Here is a 19,159-nt window from a genome sequence, read left to right on the forward strand (position 1 = left end):
TTCCGAGGCGATCTGGATGTAGCTATCTTTCCGAAGCGAAGCTGAGGAAAGATAGCGTATACATTCTGATCGACGAGGAAGTGATAGTTTGCCTTCGCCTGAAACCAAAAGGTGATTATTTGCTTTATATTCCACATCTAAAACAATTTAACTTCAAAAAGAAAAGGACGTGTATGCATCTACATAAAAGACACCAGGCCCAAATTCACACCAAAACAGTTAAAAGTTTAACCCAACCCCTTGAGGGTACGATGCACGCATGTGTTTGCTTTAATTGCGCTCATTGGTAATGCGCGCTTAATTACGCCTGTTTTAGTGCGCTTTTGGATAATCTTGGCAGTGAAAGTGCGTTGCCCTGTGTAGATAGTACCTCTATCTTCAGTGAAAGTGCATTGCACTGTGTAGATAGTAGTACTATCTACACAGTGTAACGAACTTTTTGCTTCTCCCATTAATAATGGGCGAACTATATTTCATCACGTGATTTACTTTTGACCAATCGTAGAGCAAGATTCTTAGCATGTGGAATATAACAAGTCATACATTTTTGTTTTCATTTGTCAATACTATCTCATGCTTGACGAATACATGTACTGTAATATGAATTAAGAAGAGATCAAATCACCTAGTTGTTTATTGATCTCCATAGGTGTAACCATTGGGTAACGGTTGGTACCTCGCAAGTTGTACTACTCTGACATCACTATTTCAATCAAAATGACGACTCCTATTGGAGAATGACTAGCGAGGAAACTGCCAACGTTGGAGTTATTGTTTTAATGACCGAATAATCAAATACAAGTAATTTCTAGATATATTTTTAGCTGGAATTATTCAAATAATATTATGATTTAATGTTTGCTTGGTTTCTTTCTCCTTTAAATCGAACTTTTCTTGTATTTGTTCTCTTCTTAACAGGAATGAAACGGTTTACCTGAGTAACGATTGGCGAATGTACCGCGAGTGTTGCTCTCTGCTCTACCCGAACACTCCCTGTAGACTGGGTAAGTCGCCAGGGGCCCCTAAGCTTTTTTAAAGATATAACTGCAGGAATTTCGAAGAAATGCCATGATTTGCAAGGAAATCATTACACTAAAAAAACATTTAGGTAATTTCATTCAGTATTGGGTACTGTGGGAACCGGTATGTATGTGGGGTAAGATCGTATATTCGTAATATTGGCTAAAATGTATCCAAGTTTGGGAGTAACATTTACCTATTGATGGGTCAGGTTAATATTTTACCCAAGTAGTGAGAGTGTATATGTCAAGGAGGAATTAGCAGCTCCAGGCGCTTTGGTGAAAATATTAAAAAACAGCGAACTTTCTGCACTAAGTTGATTTGGACGTTATTTTCCTTTCTCTTCCTCCATCAGCGCACCCCTGTCGGAATGGAGGAGTTGTGACACGAGATGGCGGTCGATGTTATTGTAAACCCGGTTGGAGAGGATTGAGCTGTCTCATACCGTGTGCTGTGGGGTATTACGGACAGGGTTGTTTAAGGAGGTGTAAATGTGGCGAGGGGGCAGGCTGTGACCCCATGACAGGGGTGTGTTCATGTCTAGATAGAGACAGGTAGGTCGTGTTGCATGTAATTGATTCAGATGATCATCATAGTTTCAGATTTGAAAAGTCATGGTTCACTTTTAGTCTTGCTTGTTATGTTTCAGTTTGGATTCACATTCGACGCTTAAAAAGAAAATATTTTCATCTTGAGTTTCATTTTTCGCAATACTATTTATTGCAAGATAATAGTTTTTAAAAAACCTAGATCACATATAAGTATTCGTACGTATACCTAAATATTATGAATAAGCTTTCTTTGAACCATTATACTTGTTCTAACAAGCCTTAATGTGAAAAAGAAAAGTTCTTTTATCATTTACAAAAGAAGGCAATTACAAAGACTTTTTTTCGTTCCTGTCCACGGCATTTCATTTCATTATTTATTTGTCCGCGTCCCCTTGCCATTTTTTGGCGTAGATACGGGAGAGGGCTCGGGCTCTTCTCCTCGGAGAGAAAAAGAGAATATGGAAGATTAATCTCTTTCTCTCTCTATCTCTCTCGCTCTCAACATTGTCGGGTAGTTCTTGCGCGTGTGTTATCTACTAATAAGACCATAATTGCCTGTCGAACTCCTGGCCCAAGCTACACCATTGATCCGATATTATTAAGTCTCGTCCGCACGTCTCCATTCTTCCAGTATAAAATCTACCATAATTCCTTTTCTTCTGCCCTCTGTTACCAAACCACAGGTGTGTCTCTCGCTGCAGGAGGAACTACTGGGGTACAACATGCCAGCATCGCTGTAACTGTAAGACCGATTGCCAATGTGACGCAGATACCGGAGAGTGCCTGTGCAGATCTAGGCTTCCAAGGAACAGAGTGTCCAGTCCTGCAAGTGAGTATAGCTAGGCTGTATCTGATCAAGGTGAACCCCTTGACTGTTGTAACTCCTTGGTCTGATAAAAAGACTTGTCTGGAAGACGACGTAGGCTGATTATTAACCTATTAGTAACATTGTGATCATTTTACGCACGAGGGGGGAGGCTTCGGGTCACAGCCCCACCTCAAGCATCATAATTATTGTGAAATTGTCTTATTGGGCATTCTTCATTCGTAACCTTATATTCGGCAGCCGTCACCTCATATAATTCTGGTATACATGTAGGTCTTGAACTATTTGTATTGTTCTTTGTATATATGATCTATTAGGACGATATTTGGTCATGAAATTTCATTTTCACTCGATCGCTAACAGATACAGAAATGCTGATATTCGGCAAAAGACCTCAGCCTCTTTGACCTGTCCAACTAGGATTAACTTTCATTTTACTGTTCACTCTCTAACTACCTTAGATATGTACCTGGGTGCGTTGACCCAAGCAGGCTTTCTCAATGTCTGTGGTGGAGAGTGCATGAATGGTGGTACCTGTAAGTCCAATGGAGTATGCAGATGTCGTAACGGTTTTATCGGCACATTCTGTGACAGCACATGTCCAGGAGGGACCTACGGTAGGAATTGCCAAGAGAGGTGTCAGTGCTCCTCGACAGCCAAGTGTCTGCCTGATACAGGGCTCTGTATGTGCCCAGGATATGCCGCATCGTAAGTTGTACACTGTTTTAAAAAATATATTAATCCAGGGATATGTTAGTAGAGGTGTCGTGGTCGAGTGGATACGTCACCGGACTATTGGTCACAAGGTCCGCGGTTCGAGTCCCGCCGCGGCACTAATGTCCTTTGGCAAGACGTTGATGTATATTTGCCACATTCAACCCAGGTGATGTAAATTGGTACCTGGCAGGAATTAATTCCTTAAAATGCTAGAGCGCCGTAATGGCAGCCGTGCTAATGCCAGGGTAATCATCTCCCTCTGCGCCTCAGAATAGTTTACTAGATCGATGGCGCATAATAATGCTGTAGTATTATTATTGTTATGATTCGATTTACTTCCGTTGCATGGTACATATCGATTTATTAATTAAACTTTAATAGAACAATGTCTTAAATTCTCAAACAAAATAAACAAATTATTGAAATTATATATAAGATCATCATTGCCTTAAACCTATGCGTAAGGACGAAGGGGCATGCTGTACGAAGCGATGCTTGGTTGGTGCATGGGGTGCACCAATACTTTGTTACTTTTTTTAATGTATTTTACAATTAATTGTTGTGTTATTTTGTGAATATCTTAATGTTTTGGCTTACGTCTTAACTTGATAGTTCTATGTTTTAAAATGACCGTATAAGCGCTATTCAGTATAATCCTATAATGTAGAACAAAGCACAGACAGCAAAATATGAGTTCTATTCACTGGTGAAGTTTTGAGAATTAGACGAACACCATTTGCCTAAAAACTAGATTGTAACATTGCTCTCACATGAATCGACAATTATTATTTTGTCATATCTCGATATGACGTAGCGAAACCGCGGCGGTATTTGTAATGATGATATAAATTGTATCCCCTACCATTTCTGTTTCTTATAACGCAGAGCTTTTTTTTATTTAACCGCTGTGGTTCTTTAACGCTGATTTCCCGCGCCATATCTAAACGAGTCTTTTCTCGTTTGGCCCTCTCTTATTCCACTATTGTACACACTAATGATTATCATATAATTAATCGAAAGACAACTTTTTGCTTAAAATTCTCGCTCCATCATGCCCTCCTCTTTGTTGATCAACTCGTTACCTCTCCACCAACCCTACTTCTATAACTACCCCTATCTCTACACCCACCCCTACCTCTTACCTCTGCACCTACCCCGTCCATCAACTAATACAAAACATCGTTCAACCTTCACAACCGTAACCTCCCCAAAGTAGATCAAGTCAATCAGGTGGTGACCTGGACAGCGACGAGGACGAGTCCGATTCTGAGTACGATGAGGACTCGTCCGATAGTGACATAGACGAATTTATGAACCCTCTATCGTCATCATCATCATACAGTATGTACCACTGCACGGGGCGGTGTCCCGTTGGACTGTATGGACCTTACTGCAGGCAGACGTGTAATTGTCCCGCGGGACTGCTGTGTAATGACGTCAGCGGGAACTGTGAATGTCCCCAGGGGGAGGTGTGCGACGGATCGAGCAGGACAACGACTCAGAGAGACCCAGGTGAGAAATACTTTTAACATACCACTAAGAAGCAAGTAATGTGGTACTAGGTGGTATAAAGGTTAGATTTCCTCAAATTCTTTCCTACATCTCCATGGTTATTATCTCAATAATTTGTTCTTTAGCAGTCACTATTCGAATGTATTACATTCCTCCTAGAAAACCCTAGATATTATCTTCAGTGCTGAACACTGCCCAATATTAAAATAAATCATTTTCTTTAAACAAATCTGTTGAAACTCAAACAAAGGTATGCACTCTACATCTTACTTCTTTCTTTTGACGGCGAGGGGTCTTATGCAGAGGAGATCATAAGCCGGTGTTAACATATTGTTTGTTCTCAATTATTGCATTTTTGTCCAAGGTACGCGATTGTGGCTATAACATCCTGTATCCTGTATATAAAAAAACAGAAAGGTCGAGTTTGCATTGTTTCAGAATTATTGTCACATTGTGTGGGTAGACAAACTAATGGCAACATTTTCATTAACATTCATTATTTCAGTGGTGGCGTCACCTCCAAGACGTAAACTACCCGTGACCGCGTCTCCAGCAAGAGCTAACCCAGCTAAAGGATCATCGGGAAGAGTGCCCGCTCCGTCAGGACCACGTACAGGCACTGATACCGCATCTGACACCGCCTCCTCCTCCTCATCGTCCAGTCACTCCGTATCAACGACCGGTAGCAAGTACCCTGCAGCGGATCCGAACGACGGAACGAGCACGAGCAAGGCGGCGAAACCCGAGATCGCTCTCCAAGGGGGTGACACGGCGACGTCAGAGGAGAGGCTTGCTAGAGGGGAGACCTTGACGTTATGGGCTGTGATCGCAGTGTCGTCGCTCCTGCTGCTCGTGGTCGCATCCGTACTCATCGGCATCCTCATCAAGAGACAACATCAAGGATCAACAGTTCATGTGGAAGGGTAAGATTGAAGTCAATGACCGTATCGAAACAAGACAGTAATAGCAGTTCATTTATTAACCGCATTGTTTTTATTGGACAAAATCCAAATCGTCAATTTCCTCGTTCGATCCATTCTTTCACTTTTAATTACTTTTCAATGAATTCCTTAGTTGAGAAAACTAAACAAAGCCATTTGTGTTGTAATGCATCTGATAAGATGTGTCCAGTTGATAATGATATTTCAACAAAAGCAGTTATCGCTATCCTCTATTGATCCATGTTCAAGCCCTCAATAAACTATTTAGTTTGTATAGGCTCTTGAGAATTAACTTTCCATATGCAGTGTGTAGAAGGTTCATCACACTTAGTTTTATGTCGGGCTTTATCCAACAGATCTTTATAATATGTATATGTCTCTAGTCATAATGACCTCTTCGAAGTCTTTAAGATGGCTCTCACAACTAGTAATGTTAATATTTAACACGCATCCCAATTCATACGGATAGTAAAGTCTTCAACCACAGCAGTAGGTAGAAGGATGTGTAACCCTCCCCAAAACTACATTTCTGGCTGTTGGAAATGTGTTAACTTTGACTTGTGTTACTTGGTTGATGTAGATTTAGTTCAAAAGCTTCTGAAACCCTTAAAAAAGACTGGATTTTTTTATCGTTAATCCGAATAAAAGTGTGAGGACTTTCTTCACGCGTTACTGCCCATGTTTGGTGTCTCCTCCAGGCAGAATCATGCCTGGAGGAGCCAGAGAAGTGCACATAAACAGTACACCGTGGAACTGCGATTACGATGAGCGTTTCAAATCGCTCATTCTGCCTTCAAAATTGAGCATAAACGTAGACATAACCCTGTACTTTATGGTTATTTCAGCTTGTCCAGATTCTACAGCCGTTAAATCTAATGACCTGCATTTTTTAGGGAATGACGCAGTCTTCAAATAAAGGAACTGGTAGTGATCTGGACGAATTAACACGTTTACAGAGTTCTATTATTTTTCATTGTCTAGTCTTTTATATCTAATGAAATATTTGTTCATTCTAGTGCACCTCACTAGGGTACTGCAAACAATATACCAACACTCTACAAGAAAGAAAAAAAAATGTGTTTTTGTAACCATCAGTACGATTATGTACTTATGATCTGTAACATTTATCTTTATTCAAAACCACAAAACAATCAATTAGTTTTACATTTTTTGACACGGACCATTTTCATTAATCAGTTTGCGACGGATAAACAATTATTTGAAATTCTCTAATTGTCGTAAATAAATATTCAATTAGAAAGACGGGGTTTATGCCATGACGTCTGGACATCTTTATTATGTCGTAATCTCGAAAGCTGACACGATCTTTCGGTTCGTTTTGGAACACTTCCAGTTACTGTTTAAGCATGGAGAATATTGGAGGAAGTAAAGAAAGAGAAAATCACTGATACCTAATTATTCAAATAATAGAGAAAAGTCATCTCAATTATTCAAAAAATATAGGTCGGACTTTGTTTATGTCAAATCTCTACTCATTTATGCAAAACAGCTCACACTTACTATCAATTACGTGTTTAAAAAAAAATGGAAACTGCATAACCATATGTCATTGACCTTTCCTCGTGCATGTGGTATAGATTCTTACGAATCAATCATTTTGTTTCCTTTATTCCATTTCCTTGATCAATGCAATATGAACATATCGCTGGCATTGGTACTAGCCTAAGTATTCATGGTGTGGATCGAGGCAAACAATGAATGTTCGGTTCATATCTATAAGTTGAAGAGAACAGGGCGGTGATCAACCGATGGGGGGGGGGGGGGGGGGTCGTCATTGCTATTTAAGTACTATTTACACATTTAGGGTTCGCTTATATCAATTATTCCTTCCAATAAGTTCGAAGTTTTGAATTCATGATTGTGACTTGTAATGACCCAAGAGATTGTATTTAATCCACCGGAATTCCAATTTCAAAGAGACACAATAATACATTTATCAAAACAGATGTAGCATACCAAAACTAAAATACACGTAACTATGATATATACGATAACAAATCATACTGAAATTGAATAACAAACAGAGCAGACCGAAACCGTCTCTAGGGTCCATGTTAATTTACGTTGTAAAGAATGAGATGCGCTGCGTCATTTAGCGATACATCATTGTGGAGTGCCAAGAAACTTCTCTCATGTACACTTTCAAAACTTGCGTTGCCTGGTAATCATCTATACCAACCAATAGTAAATCGAAAGCTCGTTTTCTTTTTCTTTCATTGACACTTCACAAAAGTTATGAATTGCATATACTGGTGCCAAAACAGCTGTTGAAGTATATTATACCGGTATAGCAACAAAAAAGAAAAAAGGCGGGAAGTTGCTGTCGCCATGCCAACGACCATTTCCGCGCTGTCGTGTTTTCCCGTGGTATAAAGGCCTTTGTCGATTGGTGATCGAAAGCATATCCATAGCAGAAGGAGGAACTAACTTGAAAGTTCTCTTAAAACACTTTCTACTGGTATATTGGTTCGTTGGAAGTAAGGAGATAGTCAGAAGCGGGTTCTAGGTCGTTTGGATCTGATAGTGAGAACTGACGCCATCAAAATGGCATACAAGAGAGGTCTGGAACCGGAGAGTCCGTCCAATAAATCTACTGGTATTAATACCAGGCATCTATTTTCTTGTTTTTCATTCTGTTTGCCCAGAACACACAAGAAAAGACTGGAAGATACAAACGTCTATGAGATCGTCGAATCTACAAATGGTAAGCATTATTGAACAGTAATTCATTTTATTTTCTAGTATAATTTTTGTTTTCATATCTTTAGACGCTTTAAGGGTGATACTTGTCTTTAAACTATCTTTTAATATGACGATCTTAAAATACCACATTTAGGCTTACGCACAGTACCATGTGACGTTTTTATGCATTTTTCCTTAGATCAGACCTTGAATGTATACATTGTTTATATTTATTGTGCAATTGCGAAATAGCCTGTCCAGGTATCAACAACTAATTATAGACCGATGGTGTGGAGAGCCCAACATAGGCTAATCCAATTGGTTCACTGCTGCTCAGACGATATTATGTATCATTAACCTTTGTGTGTATAATTCAATTCACAGGAGTTGCGAAGACATTTTTTTATAATAATTAGTTGTACTAAAGAAAAAAAAGAATGCACAAAGAATAAATTACAAGGAAATCGTTTCAGAAAAAGCCAAGTTCAGTTTTTATGTAGTACTTCTGTGTCCTAAATACATTACCGAACTGAACGAAAATCTGAACAGAACTTAGATCGGAGGTATTATTTTCCTTCGAATTCGGTTTGATCTACGCTATGATAAGGCGAACAAAATTATTAAAATCTAAAGCTATTAGACCTTAACGCAATGGGAGAAAATACCTGAAACTTCTGGTTCTACATTGTGAGGGACTATTTCCATATAGGATTACTGATTTACACCTCATTAAACTGTAAGAATATGGGCAATAATTTGATGACGTGCAGGCTGTATGCGAGGCCTTGCCCCATGCAATTAAGATTCTGAGTGATTAAAACCTCTGTCAGGGTTAAGGATATAGTGTTACTTAGTGTTCAGAATCTTCCTGGTTCTAAATCAAATTTCATTAAAACCTGTGTATCTCAGTTTTTGGGCAGTGTTTTCATTCTAAATTATGGGACATACATTTATTAAAACAAAGGAAACTTGTGGAAATTATAAGTAAAGACAACTGATTGTTTTATAGATAAAAGTCTGACATTAAAGCAATTTCTTAATGTTAGACACAATCAAGAATTCTAGACACTTTCCAAGTTCGGATTTTGTGTTATTTTATCTATATTGTGGCTTGTAGGCAGATGGGTTTAAAACAAACGTACTGGATGACTTTTCTCCCGTAAACTGCGATTTTATCATAAATTTTGATAGCGCTCGGTTAGTTAACCAAATAACAAAATAAACTGCATTGAAAAATATTCAGAATATCATTTTGCTTCGTTTGAAAATTCCTGGATTATATAATGATTTTCTATGATTCTATTGTTCATCGATTGAAAAAAAAAACCCTGTTATTTTTGTTTGAATTCAGAGTAGAGAAAGTGACGGTTTTAATTGCTAATATTTCGGCTTTACATATGTTATAAAACTTATATCAAGGCTGACAAAATGATTATCAGTACCTTTAATATAGTTTAGCTCTTGATCTTACTCAAAAGTAAAATTCAGAGAGATAAAATTTGGGAAATAAACTTTGTCCTTGGTTATGAGATAACCACATGTTCCAATCTTATCTTGTGATGTTAATGTTCCTGAGAATAAATTGGGTAGAGCTTTGTTGTCCGACATAGTTCACTTCCAGTTGAGAGTGATTCTAAGTCCTATCTTTTCCTGTTTGCCACACTCTGCATGGTGGCGGCTGGACTTGTGGAAGTGGGGGGGGGGGTGAATGCAAAGTGTTCATTGCCAAAAGTACGAATGTAAAGTTTGTGGCTCAATATTCATTTACTTTATAAATGGTCTCGTATTCTTTGTGAAATGAGCATGATTTGAAGTGTAGGGGGGATACCACGAGCTATTTTCATTGAGTTGAGGAATCTAGAATGAAGCCGTTTCATTTAAATCAGGGATTTGAAAATTTAAAAAAAAAAGAAATCATGTAGATCGATCGTCGTGTATCCAGAAACGAGGGGTAGTTGCGCTGGGGGCGTGTAAGATGTTCATCGTCAAAATAAAAATGTATATTCTGTAGCTCATTGTTTATTTACTTTATTAATGAAGTCTCGTTTTCTTTTGAAATATATACGATTTGGGGGCACCGAGAGCTTGTTCAATGAGTTGAGAATTCTGAAAATAGTGTTTCATTTTTATCAGGGGTTTTATATTTAAACGTCCAGGTAGAAAGATAGTCCTGTATCTAGGGTCGGGAATCTATTTCGGACGACGTCATTTTTAATTAATAGGGTGGCCGCGTGTGTTGTAAACCCATTACAAATCGTTTTCATTTCCCATGGGCCTTCGAACAATAGGGGGTGGTATACGCCGACTCTACTCAATGTTGGATGCATGCGGGTCTATCTTTTATACAAATTTTACACTCATTTACAACAATGATAGATTCAAAATGATTACGACGGCGACCAGGAAATAACATTTTTATTTTGGATTTAAAAAACGTAAAAAAGAAGAAAAAAAGAAAATGTATAGGCCTCCCCCTCAGGCGTACTAGGCGGGTACAGGCAAGCTAGGAGGCTACAGATCCCAGGAATTTTAAAAGTTCCGATGTTCGGACAGCGAGATTCCTGAATAACCTCATATTGAGGCAGTGGGGTGTCTGAATAGTCTCATATTCGGGAAGGAGATGTCTGTATATAATTTCTCTTATTTTCTTTACAATAAAGTGTCAACAAAATTACACTAGTAAAAAGAGGGTCTACACCCCCCCTCCCCACCCCCACCCTCCCCTCGCGAGAATAATCCCGTACGCCTATGTTTTCCCCCATTGCTTCGAAGGCCGAGATCGGATTTTGCTTCCTGGTATACATGTATATGATATCAAATTTCTGACGTAAACAATATGATTGTTGGCGTCTCGGGGTATATATAGGATAAGATATAAGTGATTATACGGAGGAAGTATTATAATTTTTTAACACTGTCTTTTTAGCCATGGATTGTAATTGTGTAAAAAAAAGAGGTGGAACCGTTTAGGCTCAAGTATTGCAACAAAATATAGTGTAAGATGAAAGTGGAATAGTGACTTAGCCATTTCTTTTTCTGTTTACTAGACTGTTGAGAAGCATTTATTTTTTATTTCCTGATCAAATTCATCATATCTCTGAACATTTGTAACATTTTGCGCTAAAAATAACTAACATTATTCATAAAACCCTTAAAACCTCAATCAAAGATAGAAGTTTTAATGAATGTCACATTCATTAAAACTTATAACTCTTATAAATTGTCATGGTATCTAATTGATTGGAAATTGTCCGTATAAGTTACAAAAAACATTATTATATTTTGATAGTTGTTTTTAAAGTTGGTAATACATTTGAAATTAATTTGAAATTATCAGTATAAATATACTAAAGATTTATTTATTTATATATTTATTTATTTTTAGCAATACATTCAGTTTGATTGGACATCGTCAGTATGACTTTACTCAGGATTTCTTTATATTTTATATTTATATTTTTCTAATTATACCATTTATCATGGTACTGCAAGCACCAAACCTTCTTGAATGAGCGTCAAATGACTCTCAATAATGCATGGTTATATCTACAGAGATTCATAACTCTGCCCTGTCTTTTTCTATTTCGGATATATACATTCCATATCATTATTATCGCATTTATCTTATTCATTGGAATATTCTCCCATATTTCACTGTGTACCTAAAAGTTGGAAACTATATCTTCCTGATATGATTGACGTCGGTTCTATTGCTAATTGAATTCAATGATGGCCTGCTGTGCGGAAATGGTGGTGGTCGTGTAGAAGAAAAAACGTGGTTTCAAGCTGTATATGATTTTTGTCACGTGTGTTTTACCAGGCCAATATTACCATCCGTGAGAATGATTAAATCTGTGCTATTCCTGTTTAGCAATCGACAGTTTCCCTTTCTCCAACCACATAAAAATCATTTAACCATATTTGGTATATTAAGATTTTAAAATGTCCTATAATCACATAGGGAATCGAAAATAAGTTACAGTCTTCAGATTCACTTCTATAATTTCTTATATGTTTGCTTCTCCTCTTAAATCATTACATCCTTATCATTTGTAAAAAGATTTTGTTGTTTCCTCTTCTTTAATTCTTAGTTGATTTCCCTTTCTTTTTGTAATCTTTTTTCTTTCTTTTCCCACAGTTCTATCGAATGATCATTAAATTTCGGCTTCCTTTTATTTTGTTTGCAAATCAACTGACAAAAGTGCAATATGTTAGATGATATGCTAATGATATGTAAACATCGGGTACCCAAAATAATAAAGCAATTCAGTTTTCTGATTCCGAAGTATAAATGTTATGAAAGATGTAATTCAAGCATGCACTGCTATTAAACAAAAATCACCCGTAGACTCTGAGCTAGCTACTCTGCTAATGTGATCGACATGATTTTTGAAATATTGGAAGTATATTGTCAATGGTTATCGAACAACATGGGAATATTATTTTGAGTTGGTTTCACATCGAAATTCGATGGTATTCTATGAAGTGTGCGGTTTTTCCCCTTTCGGCTGTCTCCTTTTCCATATCCTGGTTTAGACCCATGTCCGTCATTGGATACGAGACAAGAAAGCAATGTTTCCGGGAGATACACTTACCATTTAAAACCAATGCCATGTATCGGAATTTAAAGAACAATCAATGCGGGGGAGGATGTGTGGGTTGAGTATAACTAAAATAATGTTGCAGTTTGAATAGACAAAAATGATTAAGACAAAAGACAAAATAAATATCGTCGCTATTTGACCCCCACCCCCATAAAAACAGTTTGCCCCTACCCTCTTTTTGTATATTTCATCAATTTCTGATCATGCCACTAAGAAAAGTATATCATTTCTAATGACGTCTCAAAGCGTATAGAGATGATGATGTAAATGGAATTTCAAGTTGATATACAATCGTTAAGATTGATGAAATGTTCAGTCGGTAACCTAAATCATTGAATTACTCCCTTTCCGTGAGGTTGATCCGACATTTACTCAGGCTACAATATTATTACAGGTTTTATTTCGTCAAATGAATTACTGGGTTAGGGTTAAGGGTTTTAATCTAGTTTTAGATTAGGATTAGGATTAGGCTTATATTTTTTAGGATGAGGTACTGGGGGTTTTACACCTACAGAAATATGTGAGATTTAAAAATCGATCTTTGCATCCCGATCCAGTTCTCACTAAATTTGTATGTATGAACGGTCGCAAACGAAATCGATCTTTGCATCAAATCGCACTAATGTTTATGTGTGAACGGTCCTATAGGGTTGGTTGGTTTCAGGGTTGAAGTTAGGAATTCAATGAGTGAACGAAATCACCACGGACCACGGAGGATTTGTCCCAGGAGCATGTGTCCTACAACCACAGAGAAATAGAAACCAGTCTTTTATTGTTCCCAGGATTCAAATGGTTTTGATTTTAAAAGCTTGTAAATTCAGGGGCGGCGCTTCCGCGGGGAAGTGGACTGGGGGCACAGTGCCCCCTACAATATTTTTCGAGTATCCCAAAGTGCCCCTTTTAATTCGTAATAAGTTCATCTTCCCTTTCAAGAAGTGCCCCTATTCATCTCTGATGAGTGCCCCTTTTCATCTCTGATGAGTGCCCCTTTTTAGGTACGAAAAATACCCCTGTTCACCTCTGATAAGTGCCCCCTTTTAAATATGATAAGTTCCCCTTGTACTGTTGATGTTATGACGCTTTGATTTGCTGGTGCACTCCCACTTTGAAAGACGCTCCTCCGCCCCTGTATAACTTATTCGTTTTAATGTGGTAGCAGACACACGAGAGTCATTCTGTCTGAGTTTTAATAGTGTGATAAACCCATCCATCCAATTAATGTAGGTTTATCCTCTCCCATAACGTTCCCTGCAGGAATTCTTTAATTAATATCCATACGCTGCTTGCGCGGGGCATTTTAACATACCAATGGAGACACATCTCTGCGGGGATGCTCAAGGGGTTTTACAGTATGTGCCTCTAGCTCCGAAGGGGCTGATAATAACCGTCTATACCTCACTATATAAGATAAGCGCTAATAACAAAATATGATATCAAAATGATGACAGTGCAGTGCTGACATTTGGTGTAGCCTTGCGCGAGATACTTTGGGGAGAGGTTGGGCTGATAATTTTGTAATTAAGAGGGCGGGGTGCATTATAGGTAGAAATCGTTTCTAATATACCCCCCCCCCTTAAATATGATATATCTAAACGTATCTAACATGACAGGCTGATTAGATGAATATTGCGCCTATTGTGTTAAGCAGGTAGATAGTGTAGGCAGAAAGCATTGATATATTGCGGAAGTCCTTTAACAAAAAATACACCTACCGGAAAGAAAAAGTTTCCTGCGTTGTAGTTCTCTACTATCAAGATCACGTTTGTTGGTGAGCCTTATATAATACATGCCTAAATATTTGTAGATTTCATGTTTTCTTTTGCCATCCAGCTTGCGATGTTGTGAAACAACGTTAGTTGCAGTGTCTTCCTAATGTTATCGTTGTAGAGTCAAAAGACAATATTTTAAGGGCCTGTACATTCTCCGAAATTCAATCACAATCTTTGCTAATGACGATAGTGGCAATGTAAAGCTATATGCACATGTATTATGGTCTTAATATATACACTTCCCTGTGTTGCAAGTGAATATGTTCGTTTGATACTGCCATGAATATGTTTTAAAATTGTATATCAACTTATTAATAAGGATTTTCTTAGAGTTATAATAATTATTTTACAGTCATGTAGCGTAGCACTTAATAATCAAATTAAAAGGAGATTTTGTCCTAAATATGACTTATACAAATTCTACAACGCTAGAGCTGATGCTATGATGGATCAGTTGCTATTCTTTACATGTTTTTCACAGGAATATAGTTTCACAGGGCAGCCTTTAAAAAAAAAATATTTAGGGAGCTTGTACTTGATGTTAATGTAGCAAATACAATTGTACAAGGTATGATTGATAGTATAGTAGCTCTCTGCCCAATCCTCCTCTTCTTTCCGGGCTTGTGCCTGGCAGTGATCTGTGTGTGTGTGTGTGTGTGTGGGGGGGGGGGCATATCCATGGCGAAGTTAAAGCCCATACCAGCACGTGGTTTTAAACGGATATATCGTAACATTTTAAAGCAACCCGTATTTTTTAGCATTAAATTGCATGGAAAAACCTGATGACTTTTTATTTGCATTCCAATACATTCACGTCATTGCAGACAAAAACAATTCTAAAGAAAATGAAGGTATGTTAACTTTAATCATGTTTTTCCCACTTAGTACGGGCTCCTTATTATGTACTGATCACACCCTGTCTATGTAACATTATCATACGACTGATAAATCACCCCAAGGAAGTACCTTTTACTATTAAAGATTCAATAATTTGTTGTTCGAATGTGCCGCCATGTTGCAGTTTTGAGGGCGACACATTTAACACAATTAGTTTTCAATATTTTGTTAACGTTGATTCGTGATGTGTGCCAAGGGACAAATGAAATACATGTAGCTGAATATGTGACATTATTATGCATTAAGAGCACATTTATTTCAACAGACTAGACGTTTCACTCTTCATTTATCAAACAAGACAGTGATTACTTTCACTATAATAATTTGTTCCTCTTTTGTTCTTCTTCACTGTAGGTCGATACAGAACCAATAGCAAGACGATTGACAAGCTAGCAAAGAAAGCCCGAGAACGAGCCGAGTCCTTCAAAGCTCAAGACAGCATCAGTTCCATCACTAAAGAGATCTACCTGCTACGTACGTCATCACTGAGTAACATGACGACCTTGGAAGCTCCAAGGAAAGACAGTAAGGCCACCGAGGTCTTTGCTAACTGGGCCAACAGTCTCCGTCTTAACAAATCCACCAATTCACTTAATGAAGGGAGTTCATCTCCAGGCTCGTCTCGAAGCAGATCCAGCTCAAACACGGTTACGCAGCCGTATGTTACGAAGACAGTCACACCCGATAATGACTTTGATGACTACGCCGAACCGGTAGATCATGTCTCGACCCTAAGCAAAGAATTCCCATCTAAAAGGCCTCTGACGATGTCGAACTCGGATTCTAAGTGTAGCGATCGTGGCTATCAATCTTTGTACACCTCATCCAGCTCGAACGCCTCGTCGAACAGGACATCGTATAAGCCGACAGAAGACAGTGATTATGATGAGTTGGAAGAGGAAGTGGTGGATCAGGACAAACCCAAGCAGTTCCGGTTCACGAGGTCGTATACATACTCGGCCCCGTCAAAAGGTCAGAAAGGAGAGTATAGCTGTTTGAACAGAGGTGTGAACACCGGTAGTCGACTTGGTCCCGATGATAAGCAGAAGACGTCACGAGGGAACACGGGGTACAGCAGCGCCGTGAAGGCCGCAGAGACTGATGGCGAATACTCACATCTCAACCGCTCCGCAAAGAGACTAACCCATATTCCTACCAAGCGAGCTCAAGCTCCAACTCTACGTCACGACGAGGAGGACGACTACGACTACTTAGAAGCACATAAAGCCGATTCGACCAAGACCAATGGCAATGCCCAGAGATCTGATGGGAAAGTGGAGAACCGTAAAAACCTTCCCATGGACGGGGAGTACGACTTACTACACAGACAATTCAGAGCCCGTGATGATCAATATGAGTCCATATGGCCCGGTAAAAAGTGAGATGTCTTTGGTAAGCTTTAAAAAGGCTAAAATAACCCTTTACATCACTGAGGTTTACGAAGGGTTAGGAGTACTCTAAAGTGCTTTGTCACGTTATGAAGAGGAATGTCATTCGGCATTTTGGCGTCACCCCTGCATGGCTGCAAGATAATAAGGGTGTATAACACAGTGTCGAATTATACATTGTACGAAGAGTGTAAAAAGTATGTCATCATTAAAATGCGGTGGCGCCGGATAGCATAAACAATGTAAAATAAACGGATGTTTATATCATTTTATTTACAATGAGGCAATTTACAGACTGCAGTAATGATTTTCATTCATTATGTCATATCGTATGAAAATACTGTTTCTTTTCCTGCGTTGTCTCTGTATGGATTTGACAACATCGTCACCACCCGTGGTATTCTATTTACAATTTCTCATTTCGTTTACTTTTTTGAAAAGATCAAAAGTATTTAAAATATTTCAACAAATAAATTAAAAACAAGGGGAGGTAATCAGTTATAATACACATTACTTATTTTGTAAGCAAGCTTGAAAGTTTGGAAACGAAAGTTGGCTTGATCATAGCTCTCTTTTCAAGGCATAATAATTATTTTGATTGATATCATTACAAAGTTTGTAATGTGTGTTTATTCTTCTCTTAAGTAATACCATATTTGTTATGATTTTGCAGCCATGGTGTGAGCAGTACATCAGAATAAGGGGCAGGGTCAAAAGCAAAAATTGCAAAATAAACTAGTAAGCACTGGTATTGTAATGCAGAGCACTCTTTTTTTCTTTCGATGATAAGGCCACGACGAGAGAGATATGATCGATCATATTTTTTTTTGGAGAGGTTTACATGTTTAAGTTGTCATATGAGATCCAGTATGGTTACAAGACTAGAGAAGTAGGCCTACCACGTATACGAAACTTACAACAATGCTATTGTGATTAGCATTTTTGTGCTATTAAATGAGGATTGATTCAACATTTTCTTAGTTGATTGTTCTTGCACGTAGTCATTTATTTATGAATCGTGCCGATCGCCTAATTTACCACTGAATCTCATGGAATACAAGGCATATTTTCAGTAGAAAAGGATTGGATCTTTTCATAGGCTTTCCGCTTTGAACGGATGTAGTATCCAAGAATGGCACGTGCATTGTTATACGATGGTCATGAGAATAGTAATGAGTGGAAACCGATTTTCGTTAAACAAATGCATAAAATGATTGTATTGTTTATTCGAAAGTCAATCTTGGAGCAAATGTTCACTTAAAGCGGTGTGTCTTTTCAGTAAATTATATTGTATCGCCAATAACAGCAATTCATAAGGAAGAACTGGGAGATATATTGGCATAAAAATGGCAAGCTCTCACATCGGTTCATTCACTGTATAAGTACTGGGAAATAAGCTGCACATTATGTTAATAGCTGCATAAAATATGATAATAAATTTTACAATAGATATCTTAATTAAGTAATTAATGAATATACAATAGATATTTAAAAAAGTAATTAAAGAAGTTACAATAGACTTTTTAAAGTGTTACCTTGAAATGACATTTTTATGGGTATCCATATTCGACATAAGTACAAATACGTGCCACACTGATGCGTTAATTGGTCGGGGTAATAGGATATTAATATGTCGTTAGCATATCACAAAGCAATATAAATTGAGTTACCTACGTATTTATGTATCTTTGTCACGTTTTTTTATTTATGTATCCAGAGCTGCAACAATTTGTATGAAACATCGAGTAGGCGATAATCAATAAGTTTGGGAATGGAAAGTTAAGTGCAATTATGAACAGATTTTCTTTCAATAGTTTGGTGTACATTATTGTTATGTATTGTACATACATCGAGCGAAATGCAATCATTTTTATTTATCACAGATTGAAGAGGTGCACATGTTTCTTACAGTAAAATGTTGAAATGAAAAATAAATGTATGTACTCAAATTATATTGTTAATAAAAATCATATCTTCATTGACGAACTTGTGACTGGACGACTTTTCATTATGAATCATCTATATATTCTTATTGTAGAGTTATTAGATTATTGATATCAACGATTCTAAAATAAAAATGGGATATCAGGCTATTAAAAAGGTAATTATTAAAGTGCCAGGTTTTTTTTTTTTTTTGGGGGGGGGGGGGGAGGGGGTATAGAGGGGCATGTTTCCCCCTGTCTCCCTTTACATTTTTTAAAATTCTGGCTTGATCTAAATATCCTACGGAG

The 19,159-nt window shown here is 37.8% G+C and overlaps 1 protein-coding gene across 1 annotated transcript in view; it reads left to right on the plus strand.

Moving 5' to 3' along the window:
• The window catches only part of LOC115918559 (multiple epidermal growth factor-like domains protein 10), a 35,774-nt gene extending 16,860 nt beyond the window's left edge, over positions 1-18,914 (plus strand). Inside the window, exons 2-9 of the mRNA XM_030982970.1 lie at positions 919-1,004; positions 1,376-1,574; positions 2,255-2,400; positions 2,859-3,105; positions 4,457-4,626; positions 5,132-5,549; positions 8,234-8,292; positions 15,895-18,914. Of these exons, the coding sequence (XP_030838830.1) occupies positions 953-1,004; positions 1,376-1,574; positions 2,255-2,400; positions 2,859-3,105; positions 4,457-4,626; positions 5,132-5,549; positions 8,234-8,292; positions 15,895-16,922 (2,319 nt within the window). The 5' untranslated portion in view covers positions 919-952 and the 3' untranslated portion in view covers positions 16,923-18,914. The remainder of the gene's footprint in view (positions 1-918; positions 1,005-1,375; positions 1,575-2,254; positions 2,401-2,858; positions 3,106-4,456; positions 4,627-5,131; positions 5,550-8,233; positions 8,293-15,894) is intronic.
• The last annotated feature ends 245 nt before the right edge of the window (positions 18,915-19,159 follow it).

This window comes from Strongylocentrotus purpuratus, unplaced genomic scaffold (assembly GCF_000002235.5).
Source record: "Strongylocentrotus purpuratus isolate Spur 01 unplaced genomic scaffold, Spur_5.0 spur5_contig_827, whole genome shotgun sequence".
NCBI classification, from domain to species: domain Eukaryota; kingdom Metazoa; phylum Echinodermata; class Echinoidea; order Camarodonta; family Strongylocentrotidae; genus Strongylocentrotus; species Strongylocentrotus purpuratus.